General features: G+C 37.8%; 1 protein-coding gene across 2 annotated transcripts in view; it reads right to left on the bottom strand.

Annotated features, from left to right (window-relative positions):
* The window catches only part of aplp1 (amyloid beta (A4) precursor-like protein 1), a 58,145-nt gene that overhangs the window by 5,096 nt on the left and 31,050 nt on the right, over positions 1 to 21,999 (bottom strand). For both annotated transcript variants that reach the window (XM_084419161.1, XM_084419162.1), the window contains exons 2-15: positions 16,708 to 16,893; positions 12,979 to 13,108; positions 10,224 to 10,336; positions 9,700 to 9,896; positions 6,309 to 6,634; positions 5,883 to 6,010; positions 5,718 to 5,792; positions 3,471 to 3,629; positions 2,810 to 2,938; positions 1,888 to 1,987; positions 1,638 to 1,805; positions 1,482 to 1,505; positions 1,295 to 1,362; positions 618 to 683 (exon numbers count right to left, since the gene is read on the bottom strand). In XM_084419161.1, coding sequence (XP_084275287.1) covers positions 618 to 683; positions 1,295 to 1,362; positions 1,482 to 1,505; positions 1,638 to 1,805; positions 1,888 to 1,987; positions 2,810 to 2,938; positions 3,471 to 3,629; positions 5,718 to 5,792; positions 5,883 to 6,010; positions 6,309 to 6,634; positions 9,700 to 9,896; positions 10,224 to 10,336; positions 12,979 to 13,108; positions 16,708 to 16,893 — 1,869 coding nt within the window. The remainder of the gene's footprint in view (positions 1 to 617; positions 684 to 1,294; positions 1,363 to 1,481; positions 1,506 to 1,637; positions 1,806 to 1,887; positions 1,988 to 2,809; positions 2,939 to 3,470; positions 3,630 to 5,717; positions 5,793 to 5,882; positions 6,011 to 6,308; positions 6,635 to 9,699; positions 9,897 to 10,223; positions 10,337 to 12,978; positions 13,109 to 16,707; positions 16,894 to 21,999) is intronic.

Genomic DNA, 21,999 nt, shown 5'->3' with positions numbered 1-21,999 from the left:
GAAAGTTTAAAAGGCTGCACTGTACGGTTATTTATAATGGAGGACCATATGCTGAGTCACAGGATAAGGAGTCCTCGTCAAGTCCAAAATAGACCGCAAAAGGAAACGTGACCGGAGATTACAAAAAACAAGGGTTAATGTCGGGATAGCTTTTTCCAGGTGGAAAGAGCTGATGCAGCAGAAAGCTTTCAAAAGAGACGCTAAAGTTGCCTGCTTTCTTCTCGACAGGTAAGTCAATGTTACGGTCTTAATTACAAGCTTTTTTTCATTGCTTGGATGTGTACTTTATTATATAGACAGACAGTAGAACTCGATGAAGTGCTATTAGAATACATCCTGTCATCGCTTTTTGGTACATAATGGCTACCGTAGATGCAACACGCATTTGAAAAAGCACTATTCGTTTGAATGCAAAATACAATTTCACCACTAGATGGGAGAAATTCCTACACAATGTCCCTTTAAGTGTATAAGTAATGGCTTTGCATTTGCACTGAACATAAAAGTAGAATGAGAAAAGTTTGATACAGCAATTTTCCAAGAGCTAAAATTAGAAAACTTAACATTAGACTTCACAAAACAAATGAATTCACAAATGAAAGCCTTTAAACACTCACCAGCTCATCTCTCTGGATTCCTGGAGACTTGTAGACCACCTGCTTCAGCTCGACAGAGGTGTTGATCTGAGGAACACAGAGTTAATGGTGTGAGACAGAAAAACATTTTCAATTCTACTTAAGCTTGGTATTAAAAAGGAATTTAAAAATATAAGTAAAGAAATATCATCTGTGAAGTTTTTGTTCATTCAAACTTATTAAAACTCCAAATGGTGACATCCAGTGGTCAAGTTGCAAAACTGCAGAAATCCCATACGGTCTCGTTCAGAATAACATACTACTCTATTACTTCAGTACATACAGTATACTGTGCACATTTTCTGCTTCAATAAAATACCTACATTTGCCAAAATGTGCTTTATACAACAGTGCATTCTGCATGAGATAATGTATCCCAAAAAGCAATGTTCTTGACTATACTTCTATTTCCAATGTGATTTGATGAGACCACCAGAAGTGAAGACATTTTTTGTTAACTGAGTGCTCTTGATTAATCCAAAATAAAATAGAATAGATTTTTCCCCCAAATCATGCAGCCCTAACTGACATCAATGCAGCTAGTATTTCAATCCATAGGTAAGTCACTTCTGTAGTAAAAGCACTTGCTGAGCAATTCTGTACACATTATACATGTAAATGTGTTGTTCTGTGTCTCTTAGAGCAGATTTTGTCCTAACCTTCTCCTCGTATTCATAAGTCGGTCCTCTCTCAGAGGTGGTGTAGTCATACTCATCTACTGATGAAACTGTGGACAGACAGAAGAGTGACCTTACAGTTATTCAACTTCATATACACTATAAATATATAACTAAAAACAAACTATAAAATTATTACAGGAAGTGTGATCAGAGCTTTAGTATTTACCTTTCTTATCGCTAGGCTGGGGGTCTACATTGTCCAAAAATAAAGAGAAAGGATAAAGGAGAGTTAGTACTTTCAGACTGTTAACATGCTTATTTCTGTGTTAAGCTCCACTTCTGTCCTCATAATGCATGTTTTGTGTATGTGTGCATGTTGTACCGATGCGTGGTGGGTAGGGGCGGTTCTGGAAAGCTCTGTCCTCTTCCTCCTCATCATCTCGCTCTTCCTCGCTCTCAGCAGGAAGCAGCTCTTCTGTGGTGCGCGTCTCAGAAAAGGAAGTGGTCATGAGTTCGCTGATGTCCCCTCTCTCTGTTCTCACTAACTCCTCTGCAGAGACAGACAGATTGAGTGAATGATTTTGAGAATTATTGGACTTTGAGGCAACAAAAGGATTCACGAAAACACTTACGGATTTCGTCGTGAAGTTTCTCAGCCAGGCCGGGGACTTTATAGAGCAGAGCCAGGCTTTGGTTCATCCTCTCTTCGATCACATGCAGGTGTGTGTACACCTTCAAACACAGAAATTACATTGCTTTTTTATTCATTTTTGTGTCATCTGCCAAGATCAAGCAATAAATCTGATACGTCTACAATGAGCGACAAGACATATAAGTAGATCATTTGGTTCAATGCAGTTGGGTGCGCACTATGGTGGCAGAAAAACACTGGTAGCAAGTGGAGGAAAATGGGCGAGATCCATGGAATAAGGGAAAAAAATATTGTTGTGCCATTGGATGTCAGAATCGGACTACAAAAAAGGATGGTCTTTATTTTTATAGAACACCGTCCTCTAAGATGCCCTTTGAAGCTAAACGAAGACTTTTATGTTTGCAAGCCATTACACGGACAGACTGGACTGAGCAAACCTGCGACGATTAGCCTATTATTAAAGCATGAATTTGATGTAAACAATATATCTATCATAATATTCACATATGCAGAGGGCATAATGTTACAGCATGAAATATTTAAACCTAAAACATTTTACATAGATAACTTTTAAACCTATAACATGTTTCTCTCACAATTCTGAGAAATAAGAAAAATCTGAAGAAAAATTACTTGTGACTACAGTATATCTCACAATTCTGAGAAAAAGTGATATATAAACTATATTCTATACTTTATTCCGTGGTGGAAACAAGCTTCCTAAGACTATTACTGCAGAACAGTCACATTCTGCCATTAGGTAGGCTCCGCCCACAAAACATGTCATCACTGTTTACAAACACCAAAATGGTTTGTTCCTGTCATTCTGTGCTAGGTAGCTCCGCCCACACTGAAATCTTATTGGTCTCATTGGAGGAACAGATAGAGACAGTGTCTCAAACCTGGAATTTCATCTGCTCAGCCTTTTGGGGGTCGGCAGACTCGATGTGCTGGTAATGACGAAGAGTGTGTCGTCGGTCCTTCTGCTCTGCGGCCATATAACGCTTCAGAGCCTGAAGCACACGGTCTGGCTGTGTGTTTGAGTGTGAGGGAGAAAAACAAAGAGAAATAATGTCAAAAAGAGAGTGGGGGAGAGTTAGAAACGCAATATTTAATACATCCACATGCTGTCAGCTATGAGAGGATAAACAATAGATTGACAAAAAAAAAAAAAAAAAAAAAGAAGGTGATTTGATCTTTAACTTTTAACTTTATTGTCCCCAGCAGGAAATTCTTTTCCACAGCACTGCACTTGTTTAACACACACAACATAGCCAATATAATACAAAAAGCCCCTGTTGTTAAGGTATGTGATGGCTGAGGGAATCAGGCCCTCAATTTCTCTAACAAAAGAAAGAAATATAATCACACAAATGTCTTGCTTTACCCTGGATGTATTATTACTGATTCTGATGGAGTCTTCCTGTACAAACATACCTATGAAATATACTGATCTTTTCTTGTTCTTACTATTTCTGTGACAATATTTTTCCGTATTACTTTTTTAGCAAATATTGTATTGTGCTAATATTCTGTTAGCAGTTCTCCGTTAGAGTGTCGTACCTGTGGAGGGTCGCTCTGCACAGCGCTCAGGTAGCTCTCTAGAGCCAGTCTACGGTTGTTATTCAGGGTGGCAACCACGCGGGCCAGGTGTGTCTCCACCAGCCTCTGCCTCTCGCCGGCTACCTGCTCCTCAAGGGTCTGTAAAACAGACTGGAAATGCTGGGAAAGAGAGAGAGAGAGAAAGGGAAAGAGATGGAGAACGATTTGAGAAGTGTCACAGTAATGACTGTAAACTAAAGTTAAACACATGAGGCAGCATTTTACTTTTGTACTGTGAGAGAACAGGAAAAAAACGTAGGGCAGGACAGGATTTTTTTCCAACATGACTTGATTGGAGTGTTTACTTGAAAATGGTGCAAGATCTGAATGTAATCTCACTTCTGAAAAACAGCGCCCACTTTTGAAAGAAGAGTTTTCTTCAGGTCAAGTTCACCATCAAGAAATCTATCATTATTTAATGATAATGTATGCTAAGTACTCGTGAAATATCATTTGCAACCTATTTTACTTCATAAATCTGGAAATTCAGGGTAAAAAATTTAGGTTGGGACTTGATTTTATCCTTCAGAACTGATCGGATTGTGACCCTACAAAGCCCTGAATATGACATGCGGGAAAAAATTATGCATATTGTGGCCACAAATTAAGAATTCGTTCCCACGACTTACTAACACGTCATCATGTTTTACTAATTCGTTTCCTCGTTTTAAGTAAATCATGCGCACAATATAAAAGTTTCCTTGTTTTACTAAATCATGGTCACGTTTTAATAATTTGTTCCTTTGTTTTAGTCAAGTCAAACTTGGCTACGACTTAGTAACCCGGCGAACGAATTCTTAATTCGTTGCCACGATATATATATATATATATATATATTTTGTCCGCATATCATGTGCAGGGCTCCGTATGACCCACCCTGATGAACGACACCAAAGCCCGTCTACGGAAAGCCTGTTCACTCCAACGCCCTATTAAGTCCTATTGGTTGTAGTTCCAATCAGAGTTCCACTGGGGGCGCTCGCCATGAGTGCAAAATGAATGGGAGTCAATGGGGCTAGACTGCTAAATGTGTCTCTTTCACCCGATTGCCGTTGAGAAATCTCAGATTTGATTGTAGGTTTTGCAAGTTCAACATGGGTTATAGATCGAAAGTTGAATGAACGAGTACTTATTTCTTTTCGATTTCTTACAAGTTGAGTTGTTGTTGCCCATAACATGCTAGCATTCTGCTAATGACGTCAGCATTCTGACGTCATTGACATTTTGAAAGACTTTTTAAAGCAAATAAGTGACTCTAAAAAATCTAACACCAAGCAATGTGTAATTTCTTTGCATCCCCTTTCGAAAACAACATTCAAATTACTAGACAAAAAATTATATCCTAAGAAAAGTGGATTTTGAGCGGTATAGCTCCATAGACCTCCATTCATTCTGCACTCGTCCTGTGAGCGCCCTCATATGGAACAAGAGTGGAACTGCAACCGGAAGTTTATTGAGTGGCACTTCTCCCTTCATTAGACGTTCTCTGACGACACTGTGAACTATGCCAATGTGGTGAGGTCATTCAGTCATAGCAAAGGTCATTGGAACAGTAGGACAAAGAGCCTGTTTAAACTAAGAGTCAGTCATTAAATAGTCAGGAGAAACTAAATTATGAGTGTTTTTGTTTCAAGAATAATAATTAAAAAAATGTCTCAAAAGTGTAGAATATGACCCCTTTAATACATGCACACTATCATAAGTTTTGGGTTGAATTTTATCTTGTGCTCACCAAGCATTATTTGATAAAAATACGGTTAAAACGGTAATGTTATGAGATATAATTATAATTTTATAGAACTGTTTTCTATTTGAATATATTTTGAAAAATGTAACTTATTCCTATGGTTTCAAAGCTGAATTTTAAGCATCATTACTCCAGTCTTCAGTGTTACATGATCCTTCAGAAATCATTCTAATATGATTTGCTGCTCAAGAAACATTTCTCATTATTATCAATGTTGAAAACAGATGTGCTGCTCAATATTTTTGTGGAAACCGTGATACATTTTTGTTCATGATTCTTTGATAAACAGAAAGCTCAAAAGAACAGTCTTTATTTTCAATCGCAATCTTTAGTAACATTCTAAATGTCTTTACTTTCATTTTCATCAATTCAAGTATTCATTTCTTTCAAACAGAAACATCTTACTGACCCCAAACTTTTGAATGGCATGACTGAAACAGTAATTATTGTGTTTATTTTACCTCATTCAGTGCCTGGCGGTCTGACTTAGGCAGGTCCTTTGACTGGTTATCTGCCTCTGCCCACTCCTTCATGATCTGGATACACAAATAAAGTCACATGATTCCATTCCTTCTTACACACTCTTCTGGGTCACATAAGGACCTAAAAAGTCATGCCTCCCTCACCTCATTGATGCGCTTCATTCGCCGTTCCTCCAGGTCCATCTTGGCACGCAGGAAGTTGGCATGTTCACTGTCGTCTCCCGGCATCTCGAAGTAAACATCCACGCCATCTGTAGGACGAGGACTGGGCACTACCGACAGGAGAGAAAGAGACTTAAGTACCAATCAGGGATTATTCAATCAATTAATCTATTAAAGAGGGAAAGAAGGATCACTACAGCTCAGTGAAACTAAAGTAGTGTCAGTACGAGCAGTGTGTTCACTTTAAATCTTCAGCATCGCTGTATATGAGAGGGATTAAAGAGGAAGCATTAAAAATGCAACGTCATTTAACCTTATGCATCCTGTTTAACCTCTGCTGAATATCCGTGTGTGTGAACGAGACAATTTATGACTCCTGACACATGAAATGTCAGTTGTAAGACTCACCGTTGTCCATCCGCGTTTGAGGTTGGGTGGAGGCTTTGGCAGTTTGGAGGTTCTTGTCGTAGTAGAAGTTGTCCATGTAGTCTTGGCCCTGGAAATGAGAGTCGATGGGATACTCATACTCTTCTTGGTCCTTTACTGTTGTGGCGGCTTCCTCCTCCTCAGCTTCCTCTACCTCAGCTGCCTCTTCTTCATTCCCTTCCTCCTCCTCCTCATCCTCTTCCTCCTCAGCTTCTTCCTCCACTACCTCTTCCTCTTCTTCCTCCATGTCGTCTTCCTCGATGTCCGTCTCAGGGGAGGGACTGGGAGTGGGTGGCGTCGTTTTCACACTGATCGAGCGGAAAGGATTTTAAAGTTAGTTGGTTTTTTAACACATTTGGTCAGTTGTAGGTCAAGGTGCAATCGGTGTAGTCTAAATTCTCAAAGGAATGACTCTTATGAGATTATTCTTTTTAGTGAATCAAACATACAATGCAACCAGTGTAGTCCATTTCCCAAACGACTCTTCTGAGCTGATTCTTTTTAGTGAATCCAACATAGAGCACAACCAGGGCTGTGTTTCCCAAAAGCATTGTTAGCCTGAGTTAATCATAGAGACCATTGGTGGCAATTGGTTCTATGATCAACTTAGGCTTACAGTGCTTTTGGGAAACGGAACCCAGTGTAATCCGATTCTTAAACGAATTACTCATATTAGTCTGTTCTTTTTAATGACTCAAAAACATACACTGCAACTAGTGTAGTCTGATTCCTAAAAAGCAATCGACTCTTATGAGTCGATTCCTTTTAGTGAAACAAACACATACGGTGCAACCACCTGTGTAGTCTGATTCTTAAAATGAATTAATCTTTTGAGGTGATCCTTTTTAGTGAATCAAACATACAGTTCAACCAGTGTAGTCTGATTCTTTAGTCAATTATTTTAGTGAATCAAAAACATACAGCTTAAACAGTGTAGTCTGATTTCTGAAGGAAGGCATCATACGAGTCTATTCTTTTTACTGGATCAAACATACAGCGTAATTAGTCTAGTCTGATTCCCGAATTAATGATTCTTATGAGCTGACAGTTTTTAGTGAATAAAACATAAAACATAACCAGTGCAGTCTGTTTCCAAGATGAAAGAATTATACAAGTCTGTTCTTTTTAATGATCAAAAACATTCAGCCCATCCAGCATAGTCTGATTCCCGCATGAATGATTCTTATGAGCTGACCGTTTTTAGTGAATAAAACATAAAACATAACCAGTGCAGTCTGTTTCCCAGATGAAAAATTCATACAAGTCTGTTCTTTTTAATGATCAAAAACATTCAGCCCATCCAGCATAGTCCGATTCCTGAATGGATGACTCTTATTAGGTGTTTTTTTTAGTGAATCAAAATTCACTGCAACCAGTTGTCTGATTTCTGAACCAATGACTCTATTGAGTCGGTTCTTTTCAGTGGATCAAGAACAAACAAATTGCAACTACAATAACTGTGAAACTTAAGGCGAGACACTACACGTGAATAGGGTAAAATTTTTAAATAATAGATATCACCATGAAACTTCCTCAGTTGATTACTTACACAAGTATATAAAAATGTATTACAAGTTTTAGAAATTTGTATGTTTAATTATGCAAATTAGGCATTATCTCATTAAATATGCACGATTTTGCATATATTTTCGGTATAGATCTGAACATATGATAAAGCCAGGTGCAAAATTCTTTTTTCATTTTGTTTACACACAAGATGAAAATAAAAATGTAGAGGGATTTCAGGACATATGCTTTCATTACCTAGGAAATAAAAATATACTGTCCATAGCCATAAAAAATAGATTTTCGCCATATTGTTTTTATTGAAATGTCACATAAATCAGGCCAGGAATGATTTATTAACAAATCTCTCTGAAAATATCTTCAGAATACTGCTAAGTGTATAACTGGAAAGTTGGTGTACATAGGTGCTACATAGGCTGAGATGTTTCTACTGGAGAATGACAAAAAAACGCAAAAAAATCATTTTGAGAAAACGGCAGTTAAAGATTTAAAGGAGAACTCGGTAACTCTAGCGAACTCTAGTCACTTCTGCACTGATTTTCCCTTTTGTTGTCGCATGTTTTCCCCACAAGCTCCCCCTACAGCTGTGGGGGGGCGTGTATTTCACAACACGGTCGTAAAAAACTCACTTGCGGCGGCCTCCTCCCCCTCTCTACCGCTGCTCACGTGCGTTTGTTTTGATCGGAGCAAGCCAACTGTATCGTGTGGAGCTATGTCTACCGAGGTGGGTAACTATGGGTAATACATCATACATGCGTTTGTGTTTATGTCGAATTGCCGTAAAGCAATTCGTGTTTCGCGCTCGTTCTCGGTCTCGCTTCTCACGATACTTCCAATTTCTATCTTGCTGGGACGGTAGTCCCCAAGTTGTAAGGTTGGTTTTCTGCCTGGGAACGCTGGGGGGAGCGGGGAAAGTCACCAATATCACCAGAACAGGTTGTTTAACCATCCAAATGATTTCTAGACAGTTTTATTAAGTTAAAAAAGTTACCAAGTTCTCCTTTAAATAGCTCTAAATGAGAAATCATTGTTAGCTTTAAATCCCCCTTTGGACATTCACGATTGGTTACTGATAGAAAGGAAATGCCCATATTTGGGTTACATAGTGTTGTTCAGGAGACTCAGAGCTTTACAACGATACCGGTCACGACTTCAGTAAACAGACGGAGCTCGGCATGTCGCTTTGGAATGCCAACTTCTTGGTAAATTCGGGAGAAACGTACTGCCGCAAGTAAACAAAATGTAATAAAATAAACATCTTAATGTATATTTTCAACGTTTTCTTTATAGCAGCTTGAAAGAACACATATTGAAGGAGTAAACTAGCCCAAAATCTCAAAACTGACCACTGCATGAAAAATCTATGTTTTTGACCTGTCGTGTCTTGCCTTAAATTAGTTGAGTTAAGATAAGTTTTGCAAGAATTGTTTTAAATAAAAAATTCATTAAATGAACGAATTGTTGTTAATCTCAATTTCATAATTTGTTAATGGAATTGCATTTATATTTTCTTAATATTTATTCCTAAAAGAATCGTAAATGGAGCCGTTAAGGAACCAGAATCATGAAGAGGAATTGAAATCAGAATCGTTTAATTCTTCTAGTTAGCAGTGTCAATCATAACTGATGATTTAGGAGATTCAAACCTGCATTTAAATGCTGTTGTCACTCCCAAAACATTGTCTTATATGATGCTAATTATTTAAATAACGGATTAACAGTCAGTTGTGGTGAAAATAAGGACGGTTCTTATATAAAGCGTTTTGACACTCTATAAAATCAAAATGAAGAACCAAATGAATGTGTTGATATGAGCAATGATTACCAGACCACAAAACTTCTTTACCTGGTAACAACCTTTTCTCCAGCCATGGAGACGAGGGGTGTTGTTTCTCCTTGTACAGTGTCTGCAGTCTCCGTCTCGCCCCGTCCACTAGATCCTGCCCTGCCGGGGCAACAGACGTACTCCACCCCACGGAAACGGTCACCGCACGGCAACAACATCCCATAACTATGCAGCTCCAGACTGTCAGCTGTGCAGGCCTAATGATCAGGGCAAAAGATGAATGACTGCAGCAGTGCTTTAAAAAAAAAAGAGTGCATTATTTCTTCTTTTTTTATCTTTTTGTAATTGCTTGTACATGTCAGGTTGAAATGACCTATAAAACTCAAATGGAAAAACCTGGAGCACCAGGAGATACTGGTAATAATGCAGAGAGGAAATGAGAAAAAGAAGATCATAGATCACAGCGGGCGACTGCAATTTCACAGGCATCACACTAACCATTAAAGATGTGAAGCTATTAGAGTTGAATTCCAGCTCTTCCAATACTTTTTCAGGTTGTAATTTTGTGAGCTTTTATTATTTACCTCTTTGGCGATGTTGTGCCAGTACACGTAGCTCTCGCAAGAATCCATCTGCTCCTGGTGTAAGAAACGGCAGCGATCCGGGACCAAGAGTGAATCGCTGACATACTCACCCTCTGAGAGACAGAAAAAGAGAGAAACATAATCAAATCACAGTCATTAAAAAAAATTACGATTATTAATAAAACATGCGTTCAAGAATTTGAGCTCAGTAACAAGTTTATTCTTTTATTCAGCAAGGACACATTACATTGATCAAAAGTGATGATAAAGACATTTCAAATAAATGCTTTTCTTTTGAACTTTCTATTCATTAAAGTATCCTGAAAAAAACATCAGACTTCAAAAAATAAGTTTCCACAAAAATATTAAGCAGTTTTTAACATTGATCACACAAATAAATTACATTTTAAAATAGAAAATATTTTAAATTGTGACTGTTTTTACTGTGTTTCTAATTAAATAAATGCAAAACACCCCCCTTTTATGATAATGACTGGAATATATAAATAAATTCCAAGACAAATTAATGAGAAAATAGCTAGATAATACTGGAGACAAAAAACAAAAAAAGCACTGTGCCCACCGTGAGCTGATAAGGCAAATATAAGAGGTGGGAACTTAAAATATGTGCAGTATGTGAGCAGAAACCAAGGACAAAAGCTCCTCAGAGGGAAACAGCTGCATAAGCATTACTTATTCATCAACATTAGTACTGAGCCAACAGATTTATAACTTATTTATTTATTTTTGTTTGTGATATAACATATTTGTACGGCATTGCAGAGTACAGTGTACTACAAACGATGCTGTAATACTGTAGTTAAGAAATCTCAGAAACATCATGTTCGTTCTCACAATTCATTGTTAAAGTGCCCTATTATGCTATTTTAAAGGCTCCTAATTTTGTTTTGACGGTTTCCTACAATAGGTTTACATGCATTACATTTTCTCATAATATACACTGCAGCATCACCTCTTTTCTAAAAGTGTCTTAAATTGTTTTTAAAAGGATTCTGTCTCTCTAAACCTCTCCTTTCTGAGAGTCTACCCAGCTCTGATTGGTCAGATGGACCAGTCTGTTGTCATTGGTCTACTCTGCTCTGATTGGTCAGATGGCCCAGTCTGTTGTCATTGGTCTACTCTGCTCTGATTGGTCAGATGGACCAGTCTGTTGTCATTGGTCTACTCAGCTCTGATTGGTCAGATGTCCCAGTCTGTTGTCATTGGTCTACTCTGCTCTGATTGGTCAGATGGACCAGTCTATTGTCATTGGTCTACTCAGCTCTGATTGGTCAGATGTCCCAGTCTATTGTGATTGGTCTACTCTGCTCTGATAGGTCAGAAGTCCCAGTCTGTTGTCATTGGTCTACTCTGTTCTGATTGGTCAGATGTCCCAGGTTGTTGTGATTGGTCTACTCTGCTCTAATTGGTCAGATGTCCCAGTCTGTTGTCATTGGTCTACTCTGCTCTGATTGGTCAAATGGACCAGTCTGTTGTGATTGGTCTACTCTGCTGTGATAGGTCAGATGTCCCAGGCTGTTGTGATTGGTCTACTCTGCTCTGATTAGTCAGATTTCCCAGTCTGTTGTGATTGGTCTACTCTGCTCTGATAGGTCAGATGTCCCAGGCTGTTGTGATTGGTCTACTCTGCTCTGATTGGTCAGATGGACCAGTCTGTTGTGATTAATCTACTCTGCTCTGATTGGTCAGATGGCCCAGTCTGTTATCATTGATCTACTCTGCTTTGATTGGTCAGATGTCCCAGTCTGTTGTCATGATCTACTCTGCTCTGATTGGTCAGATGGACCAGTCTGTTGTGATTAATCTACTCTGCTCTGATTAGTCAGATGGCCCAGTCTGTTGTCATTGTTTACTCTGCTCTGATTGGTCAGATGGCCCAGTCTGTTGTGACTGGTCTACTCTGCTGTGATAGGTCAGATGTCCCAGGCTGTTGTGATTGGTCTACTCTGCTCTGATTGGTCAGATGGCCCAGTTTGTTGTGATTGGTCTACTCTGCTCTGATTGGTCAGATGGCCCAGTTTGTTGTCTGTCTACTGCTTACAGGGCGTGGCGGAAACAAAAATCTCATTACCATATCTGAATTTCAGAAATTCAGACTTGATACACAGTGATACCTACAGTAACGATAACGTCGGTTTTCCCATATCAATTCAATCACAAGTCTTCGTCCTTTGGAAGTGCATACAAAGTTAATTTGCTTTCGGAAAGCAGAAAATAGCATCTTCGTAATATGCCGACAACACAAACTAAACTCTTCCAGGCCTCAGCTACAATTACAGCGTTTGAGGGCGGGTCAAAGTAGATGTTGTTCACGGTCAGCCAATGAAGACCATAAGCTGGCATTGTGCAAATGTGTTACAGAAAAGACTTGAATTACTGATGACTCGCTTCAGGCAGTTTAGAATCGGTTCTTTTATTTGGGTCGACAATAACATTTATCGCTGACTTTGATCTTTAAACCTTTTCAGACTTTTTACATTCACAAACGGCCATAATACACATGGCATGAAAGATAATAGAAGCACTTTAAAATAATTGTAAATGATAGTAGAATTTTTATTCCTTAAATTAATTTCCATCAAAGAATTTAACCGCATAAACAGGTGTATGAACACATTATTGATTGAGGTTTACATCAGACTACATATGATGATGCTATGTAAATCTAGTCTTTACAGCATTCTTGATGGGATGTCTGGGATTATAAACTGTTCAGGATGTGTTTGTGACTCACCCAGACAACGGTAGGGCACGACGATGAAGGGGCGGGTCTGACATTTACCCAAGCCCTTCTTACACCAGCCCTGGATGGTGGCTGGAGATGAGGCCTCTTCCACATGGGAGATCTGCAGTCTTGGATACATCTGACATACGGCGAACGACAGACACAAACAAACAAACGTGAGGGAAGAGCAGGGGACAGGAGTCAGGATCACAACAGTTGGAAGAAGGACAGAGGAATAATACATATAGCATGCAGAAAATAAGAAGAACAAGGGGATGAGAAGGAACGGGACAAAAATAAATAAAACCACTCCGGATAAGGATCCATGGAAGCCATTTGGCCACAGTTCATCACTGTACAGTGAAATATTCAATTATGTCTGATCTTGTTTCTGAAAATGTACACTATAAAAGATGATTTTTCGAAGTTGTATGTTTTTAAAAAAAAACAAAAAACTATTTCAATCTGCTTTAAAATTTCATGCCATTTCTTTGTATTTATTGTGAAATTCACTACCATTCACTACCAAATTCACTGGAGTCTTTTTATATGACCATAGCTAAACCACACATGCAATTAATAGCAAGCCAGATAAATAAATAATGGAAGTTTTTTTTTTAGCTGAAGGTTACTGTTTAATGTAAAACCTCTCATTTTACCACAAGAGGGAGTCGCTGAGTCAGGACTGCAGCACTTTACAGTTAATAAAGTAAGAAGAAAAACATTTCTGTGTTTGTCCAGCAAGAGGCGTCAGAAAACTCACTGCGTATTATTCACAAATTTCCAAAGCAATTACGCCTCACCTTCAAAACATGTTTGCAGGGGCACTGAGTCATACTGAATCATCTGTATATTATTAGGATTTATTTATGATTCAAACTAAAATCATAAACTGAATCAAATAGGAGGGAGTATAGGAAAAGAGGGAAAAATGGATAGATATGTACGTATATTCAGGAATATACTTATGTAAACTGTCACATTAGGTTTGTGTCACTATATATTTTTATATATAGATCAGATTTGACAAGACAAGGTCAGTTACACAGATAAAAAAAGGCCTTTTACTTGCAAGTTGTGTGTAAATATTCAACATGTTTCATACGTATTCTGTTCTCTCTCTCTCTCTCTCTCTCTCTCTCTCTCTCTATATATATATATATATATATAGAGAGAGAGAGAGAGAGAGAGAGAGAGAGAGAGAGAGAACAGAATCACACACAATATATATTAAAATGGATGTGAAAATCCATTGAGTTACCTATTTTATTTGTTTACCAAGGATTATATATACTAGTGAAAGGATGAATTTGCTTAAACATTGAAAATGTGTCTTCTTAAATATGCTGCATTTCAACGTCCTTTAGCTGTAAATATAGTCACAGGATAACCTTGAGTCCATTACTGCTTAATTATGACATATTGTTCCAATTAATGTAGTGTAGTATTTGCAAATATTCTTTGAAAATAGAGTATTGTCCTGGGTATATGCATGCATCGAATCCATTGGCACTGGGCTGAAACAAGTGAGAGTGTAATCTTACAGACATATGGGAAGGGATTATTATGTTCTAAACACGCTCTGGCAATGAGGCTGCAGTCCACTGGCAGACTGCTAGTCTAAACCTCATCCAGCCAGGAGAATGACATATTGTTTGGCCTCTTCATTCCATTTTGATGTCACTCGTGCCAGCTAGCTTATGTATATGCCACTTCGTGCCAGGCTAGAATGCAGGCACAATAATGCTTTTAAAAGCCATTAGTCAGAATGACTGGTTGACTGGTTCAGCCCAGATTAGAGCACAACGAGGTGATTTTACACTGTGGAGCTATAGGGACAGTGTGTTGATTCAGACAAGGTTGGACAGACACTGCTGGCACTTTAAGCGCACAGAGAGACAAAACAGTTTTTTCAGGCTGACATCTCAATTTTCAGAATTGCTGTCATGCAATAATACAGGCTTAGAGTATTGTGCGCTGATTTCAGCCATGAAATACGCCAAATCTTATTCGACGAGACGCATTGCTGTATTTGGCAATCGAGATATATCGAATGACCAGAAGAATGCAGGAAAGCGTGGAATTTTTCAATCTGGTTATCCGTCAAGAATGCAATGGAAGTTGGCATTGTACAACATTGTAAATCTACAGGGATGCAGGGGAATGCTATTTTGCAATGTTGATATCCTTAAGGGGCACGGAAGTGTGTTCGGAAGCGCAGCTGTAAACTGATGAAAAAACGAGGAAAACAACCAGTCATCATTGTTCATCCCTAATTCCTCTAGATGAGACAACAGGGAACGAAAACTTGCAATCCTCTTAGGAGTCAGAGAATACAGCCACATTAGCCGCACAATATGTTTGAGCCCGAGGCGTACGGAGATCATAAATCTCCACTGCTGATTGATAGTGAAAAATATGGCCATTATCCTGCACACTTAATACGGGAAGAGTTAGAGAGAGATTTGCATCGAGTTCCCTGTGCATGCACATCAACGCCGTTGCACATTTTAGTCTTGTTTTACAATGCTAATATTAGAGCAGGCTGCCCTCAACGTTCACCTTGAGAATATGCTTGAGTGGAGATTTGTCTGAGGATGCTTTTCCACATAGTAATTAAACCAATCACAGTGCATGCTAATGTAGGTGCGCTGAGCTTGATGTTCTGTGCTTGACTGAAATTAACATGAGTTCAAAAGAACAGAATAAAAGTAGAAGAGGACGTAATATAATACGTCATATAACAGTGATCCACTGGATAAAAAACAGCAATGGAATAGAACAGAACAGGAGCTCAAAGTAAAACAAAATGGAATCCAAACAAAACAAAAATAGAATGGAATCAAATTAAATCAAACAAAACAAAAACAAGTGAAACAGAATGATGGAATAGAAAAGACTTCACTAAAATAGAATAGAACAGAGCAGAAAACTGCAAATAAACAATACACCTCAAAACAAAATAAATAGGAGAGAATAGAGCACATCTTTTTTGTGTTTTAGACTTTAGAAATATAAAAAAATGATAGATTAAAATAGAATAGAGCACAAAACTAAATAAATAGGAGAGAGAATAGAGTACAAACAAAACAAAACAAAGAAATTGACTATATAAATATAAAAAAAGCCTAGATTAAAATAGAATAGAGCACAAAACAAAATACTGTTAATAAAGCTCAAACAAAATAAATATTAGATAATAGAGCACAAACAAAACAAAAACAATTGGAACAGAATGTAACAATGAAATAGAAAATCTATACTAAAAGTGAATAGAATAGAGCACATAACCAAATACTGTAAACAAAGCTCAGAACAATAAATCTCAAAACAAAACAAATAGAAGAGAATAGAGCACAAACAAAACAAAATTGAAAATAAAAATATAGAAAAGTCTAGACTAAAATGGAAAAGAATAGAGCACAAAACAAAATGTGGTAAATAAATATCAAAACAAAATAAATAAAAGAGAATAAATCACAAACTAAAACCAAGTGGAACAGAATGCAACAATTAAGTAGAAAAGACTAGACTAAAATAGAATAGAGCAGAGCACAAAAATACTGCAAACAAAGCTCAAAACTAAATAAACAGGAGAGAACAGAACACAAACAAAACAAAAAACAAAGCAAAACAAAAAACAAAACAAAACAAAACAAAACAAAACAAAACAAAACAAAACAAAACAAAACAAAACAAAACAAAACAAAACAAAACAAAACCAGAATAGAATCGCACCTCTTGGCAGTATGACAGGATCTTGCTGGGCTGGGTGAAGCATCCCTGTCGCCCCTGAGGATCTGGTTCCCACTGTCCGCTCTCAGTGTTCATGTGTAGAAGCTGACGACCACAAAACATGGCAATCTGAGGTTCTGCCACACGAGGACCGCTAACCGGTCCATTCACCTCCGTCATGGCCAGAGCCTGAGAAAGAGAGAGAGATTTTGAACTTTATGCTAATTCAAAGTCAAAGTTACTCTGAATTCTACATTAAAACATTGCATTTGCTGTACACATATATTATGTTCTTGCAGGGGCTTTCTTGCACAAACAGACTTGTAACTAACCAAAGCAAGAAGTCAAGTGCCAATCTATTAAAATACATTACAACATAGTAGACAAACACAAGAGGAAACGTGTATACAACACGTTTATCTTCTAGAGAAGATATGCAAACTTTATATATTGTATAGTATTGAGAAAGTGAGAGAACTCAAATTGTTCAGGGTGGCCTACATTCCTGATAAAAGCAAGTTAAGCCTGGCTGCCTGTTATTACAGCAAACCCACAGAGCGATAAGAAATATTTGAGGCCAGCAAAAATTCAGAGCGATAGGAAAGTGGAAAGGACACGGAGACAGGGAAGAAGAGTGAGTACAGTTGTTATCACTGCCCTGACAGCGAGGAGGAAATATAACATGGAGCCTCATTATTGAATTTCAAATTGAGCCAGCAAGCCAGACCTGCTGATAACCCTAAATGCAGCTTATCCATCTTCCATCAAACCTGTGCGTGTAGGACAGTCAATGACAGGACATTGAGCTGCAGATGTGCACAGCAACAGCTTTTATCACTGCATACTAGTTGCAAATATGTCTGCTCACCCATCAGGCGAAAATAACAATGTTAACGAATACAAAAGGGCAATGGGGGAGACGATTATCTTTAAAAAGGTAGAAGAGGCACACTATAAGTCACCAAAACAAACTGCCATTTTCTCTGTGAATATGTTTCTAAGGGATTTATTCTGTCTACATAGTGCACTTCCCGCATTCCCTTCTTGATTATCTGTGTATACTGCACTGTATATGTAAACAACATTTAAATAAATAAATAGAAAATAAATAAATACATTCTATAAATAATAAATATTAATAAATAAATAAAATTAAATAAATAGCATTGATAAATAAAATAATAAAATAAACACTATATTAAATAAAATATGAATTATCAATACATAAACAAATATTATATGTACAGTACACAGCATGCAACATTTTGAACTGTATGTTCAATATCAGTGGAAATAAAATTGGATTACACATGGAAAATAAAGTTACGTAAAAAAAAAAAATTGAAATTGAAAGTGCATTGCATTATGGGATACAGTAAGCCTACTATAGGCAAATATAGTATTCAGGTGTGTACAAACACACAGTATACATAATGCGTGACATAGTAAGAGTACGCCATTGAGAACACACCCTCAGTTCCTGATCCGTTCCGTTCGAGAACACACCCTCAGTTTCTAGTTCATTCACATCCTCCCTTTCTCTTTGGCAAAGGATGTAGGTATTGATCTGAAATCTGTTCAGCACTCCTGGAGGAAGGGCCCCGGGGACAGTCACGCATGCAGAGCAAACAGTAACCCCGTGCTGGAGTCAGATGTTAATACAAGCTCATTGACCACTAGGTCATTTGAGTACAGCAACACAGAGCAGGAAACAAGGGATCAGGCGAGAAGAGAAAGTCTAATCAGGGGAGAGGCTTCATTTCATCTCGGTATCCATACCCATTTCACTGTTTAAGGCTTAGCAGCGGTACAGAATAATCGCTTCTCTGCAACGAGGAACAAACGAGTGTTTGTTTCTGTTGTTTGTATATATTATATGCATGCCATTTGTCTTCTGTAGGGACTATATATATATATATATATATATAGATGTAGCAGACAATGTAATCCACAGCCTCTTAGAAAATGTAAAAATGACAAAAATGTTATTACTTAACTCAATTTAATAATCCAAAGGCAAATCAAATCAAATCAAATCAAATCAGATATATAGCTGAGGTCATATTTAATTTAGTGAAGTGAAGAAATGTATGTTGACCATATAAATGTTACTTAAAACAAATGGCATGGGAAAAGAACAAAATAAAAATAATAATGCTTTTAAATCCTTCATAATTTATAGAAAATATTATAAAATATTAAAATAACAAAGATTTTGAGGCAACAAAATAAGATCAACATGCGCAAGAATCGTTCCTGACGACCGACTGACATTGAAGAAGAGATAATTACTGCGCCTTTCAAAAGCATCGTTAATCTGGGGTTTGTCTGCGCTGGAGTGATTTATCCTGGATTAAGTCTATAAATTAGAGTCACATTTATATCAGGGTACAGACACTGAATTGAAGAGAGGCAGATTGTTTAAAAGTGTCAGACAGAGCACTAGCTTCACTTATCCTGACACACAACCAGAATTGGATATCAAAATCATCTGAAGAAAAATTCAACAGTATTTTTATATAGCGGTATGTTATTCCCCAATAACAGATAACACAGGCTCATCTGGGTTACTGAAGTCAGCAGCGCTAACTGAAATTTTGCATTTGGTGAGCTAATAAAATATTAAAACTCAAATCAGTCAAATCAATATTTTGTGTACAGTTATTTAATTATGTCATCCAGTATCGTGGGCTCGCCATTTTCCAACGATTGTTTTGTACACTGTAATGGATTAGAAGATAACAAACAGGTATGATTTAAAATCTCAATCTCAATTTTGATCTCAAATCAATATCTCTCATCCACATAATTATTTACGTGGCGAAATGCTGTGTAATAAGAGGTATGACTGTACTGTATCCCTTAAATGTTTGTCTAGTTTGAACTTGCCACGCTAGCAAATGATCTCTCTGCAGAAGCTTTGCATTCAAAGAGCTAATAAAATATTTCAACTCAGATCAATATTTCATGTGTATAATTATATACTTATGACATACTGGATGACATATAGCCGTGTAATAAGCGGGATAATGTACATCCAGCCGGTTGTTATCGCAGAATAAACCCCTTCAGAGTGATATATATATATAAAATGTGTTGAAATTAATTCTAATTTAATAGCATATTTTCAATTCTAAACCGATTTGATAAATCAGTTCTAAATTAAAGTGTTCCATGGTCTATGTCAGGCTAATTCAAGCTGGGAGAATGTCCTTTTCATCACACAACTAGTCATTTTGATCAGTGGCCAAGAGTGATTTTAAGGGAACTGGAATGACTAATGACAAACAACACATTGCAACATGTGATTTAACACCAGACCGGGTGTGCGTCAGTTCTGAATATGATTCTACCACGCCTGAATTCTGAGGGGGAGTGCTGTTGCGAGGTTGCACGACTTACTTGGAAATACGCAATCAAAGCAAGCAAAAAAAAAAAACAGCTTTTAGAAGCTTGTCACAGTTTTTTTTTTCTAACACTCCAAAGCTCGCTGCATTTCAATGGCATCCCCAGCGAGGGCACCAGTCTAGCAACCCTGGCAAAGACTGGAAACCCGGCGTACTTTAATCTTCAATGACAGAGTGAATGACAGACACACAGCACTCAGGCAACCAATAAGACTGGAGATGCCCACAGGGAAGGAAAAAAAAGAGAGAGAGAAAGGCGAAATGTGAAACTGATCAAAGGAAAACCCTGCCTCTGCTGGCCAATGTAAAAACGTTTGAAGTCCTAATTAAAATTTATGAGGAAATAAATATATAAATTGGAGCTGCAAATATACAATAAATATACAGAGCCCGCAGGAGATAGATAGAGAGAGTGAGAGAGCAGCATTACTGCAGAGCTGAGAATAAGAGGCAAATGCCATTAGGAGACTGTTGGATTAAAAATGCTGGAAAAAAAAAAAGGCTTGACGAATGGGTTCGTACCGCCGCTGCAGTGTTTGCAGTGCACAGACATGTGTGTCAAAGGCTCAGAGAGAACCAGGTGTCATGACCTTGCGCTTAGTCATCGCTGAATTTCAGCTGTCGATTACTCAAAAAACTGTTCTGAAGACATCTGCTCGCGTCACTCTTTTTAAGTAAGACAGATTTCCAGTTGAACTCAAACTGAATATGTACAGTATAATTTAAGTTTTACCACATTTAAAGCACAGATTATGGTCTGTGTGTACATATTCATGATTCTGAAGCTGAAAACAGAATTATTTTAGACGAATATGCTTGCACTCTTTCACTAACTAGATATATTTAAAATAAAGTAGTCCACTTTTTACTGGTAACATAAGACATTTGGCATTATCAGGACCCACAAATATTCCCCCATTGCATTATTATGCATTATATTCAACATTATATAAAGTATTTTAATGTACTAGTGACACAAAAACTCTGTGAACTTGAATTTTTTCAAGCAAAGTCATTTTCATTTTGGGTAAACGGGATCATGCCTATGTTCCCACAGCCCTATGTTCCCACAAATGGCCTACCCCTGACCCCACCCCTAAACCTACCCGTAACTGGGGTTTAGACAAATCGTGAAAAAAATAAAAAAAATTCTTAGAAATGTGGGAACATAGGGCTGACCCCGGGTGGACGATACGATAGGCTGCATATTGTCACTATGCACAATACATATTGTTGCATTTTTGTATTGTGATATATTGTGACACAATATATTGTTACACCCCTAATATATAAATATATATATATATATATATATACACTCACCTAAAGGATTATTAGGAACACCATACTAATACTGTGTTTGACCCCCTTTCGCCTTCAGAACTGCCTTAATTCTACGTGGCATTGATTCAACAAGGTGCTGAAAGCATTCTTTAGAAATGTTGGCCCATATTGATAGGATAGCATCTTGCAGTTGATGGAGATTTGTGGGATGCACATCCAGGGCACGAAGCTCCCGTTCCACCACATCCCAAAGATGCTCTATTGGGTTGAGATCTGGTGACTGTGGGGGCCATTTTAGTACAGTGAACTCATTGTCATGTTCAAGAAAGCAATTTGAAATGATTCGAGCTTTGTGACACGGTGCATTATCCTGCTGGAAGTAGCCATCAGAGGATGGGTACATGGTGGTCATAAAGGGATGGACATGGTCAGAAACAATGCTCAGGTAGGCCGTGGCATTTAAACGATGCCCAATTGGCACTTAGGGGCCTAAAGTGTGCCAAGAAAACATCCCCCACACCATTACACCACCACCACCAGCCTGCACAGTCAAGGCATGATGGATACATGTTCTCATTCTGTTTACGCCAAATTCTGACTCAAC

This window comes from Rutilus rutilus (genome assembly GCF_951802725.1).
Source record: "Rutilus rutilus genome assembly, chromosome: 9".
NCBI lineage: Eukaryota > Metazoa > Chordata > Actinopteri > Cypriniformes > Leuciscidae > Rutilus > Rutilus rutilus.
Note: the sequence above shows the minus strand (reverse complement) of the source record. Positions and strands in the feature narration are given on the sequence as shown.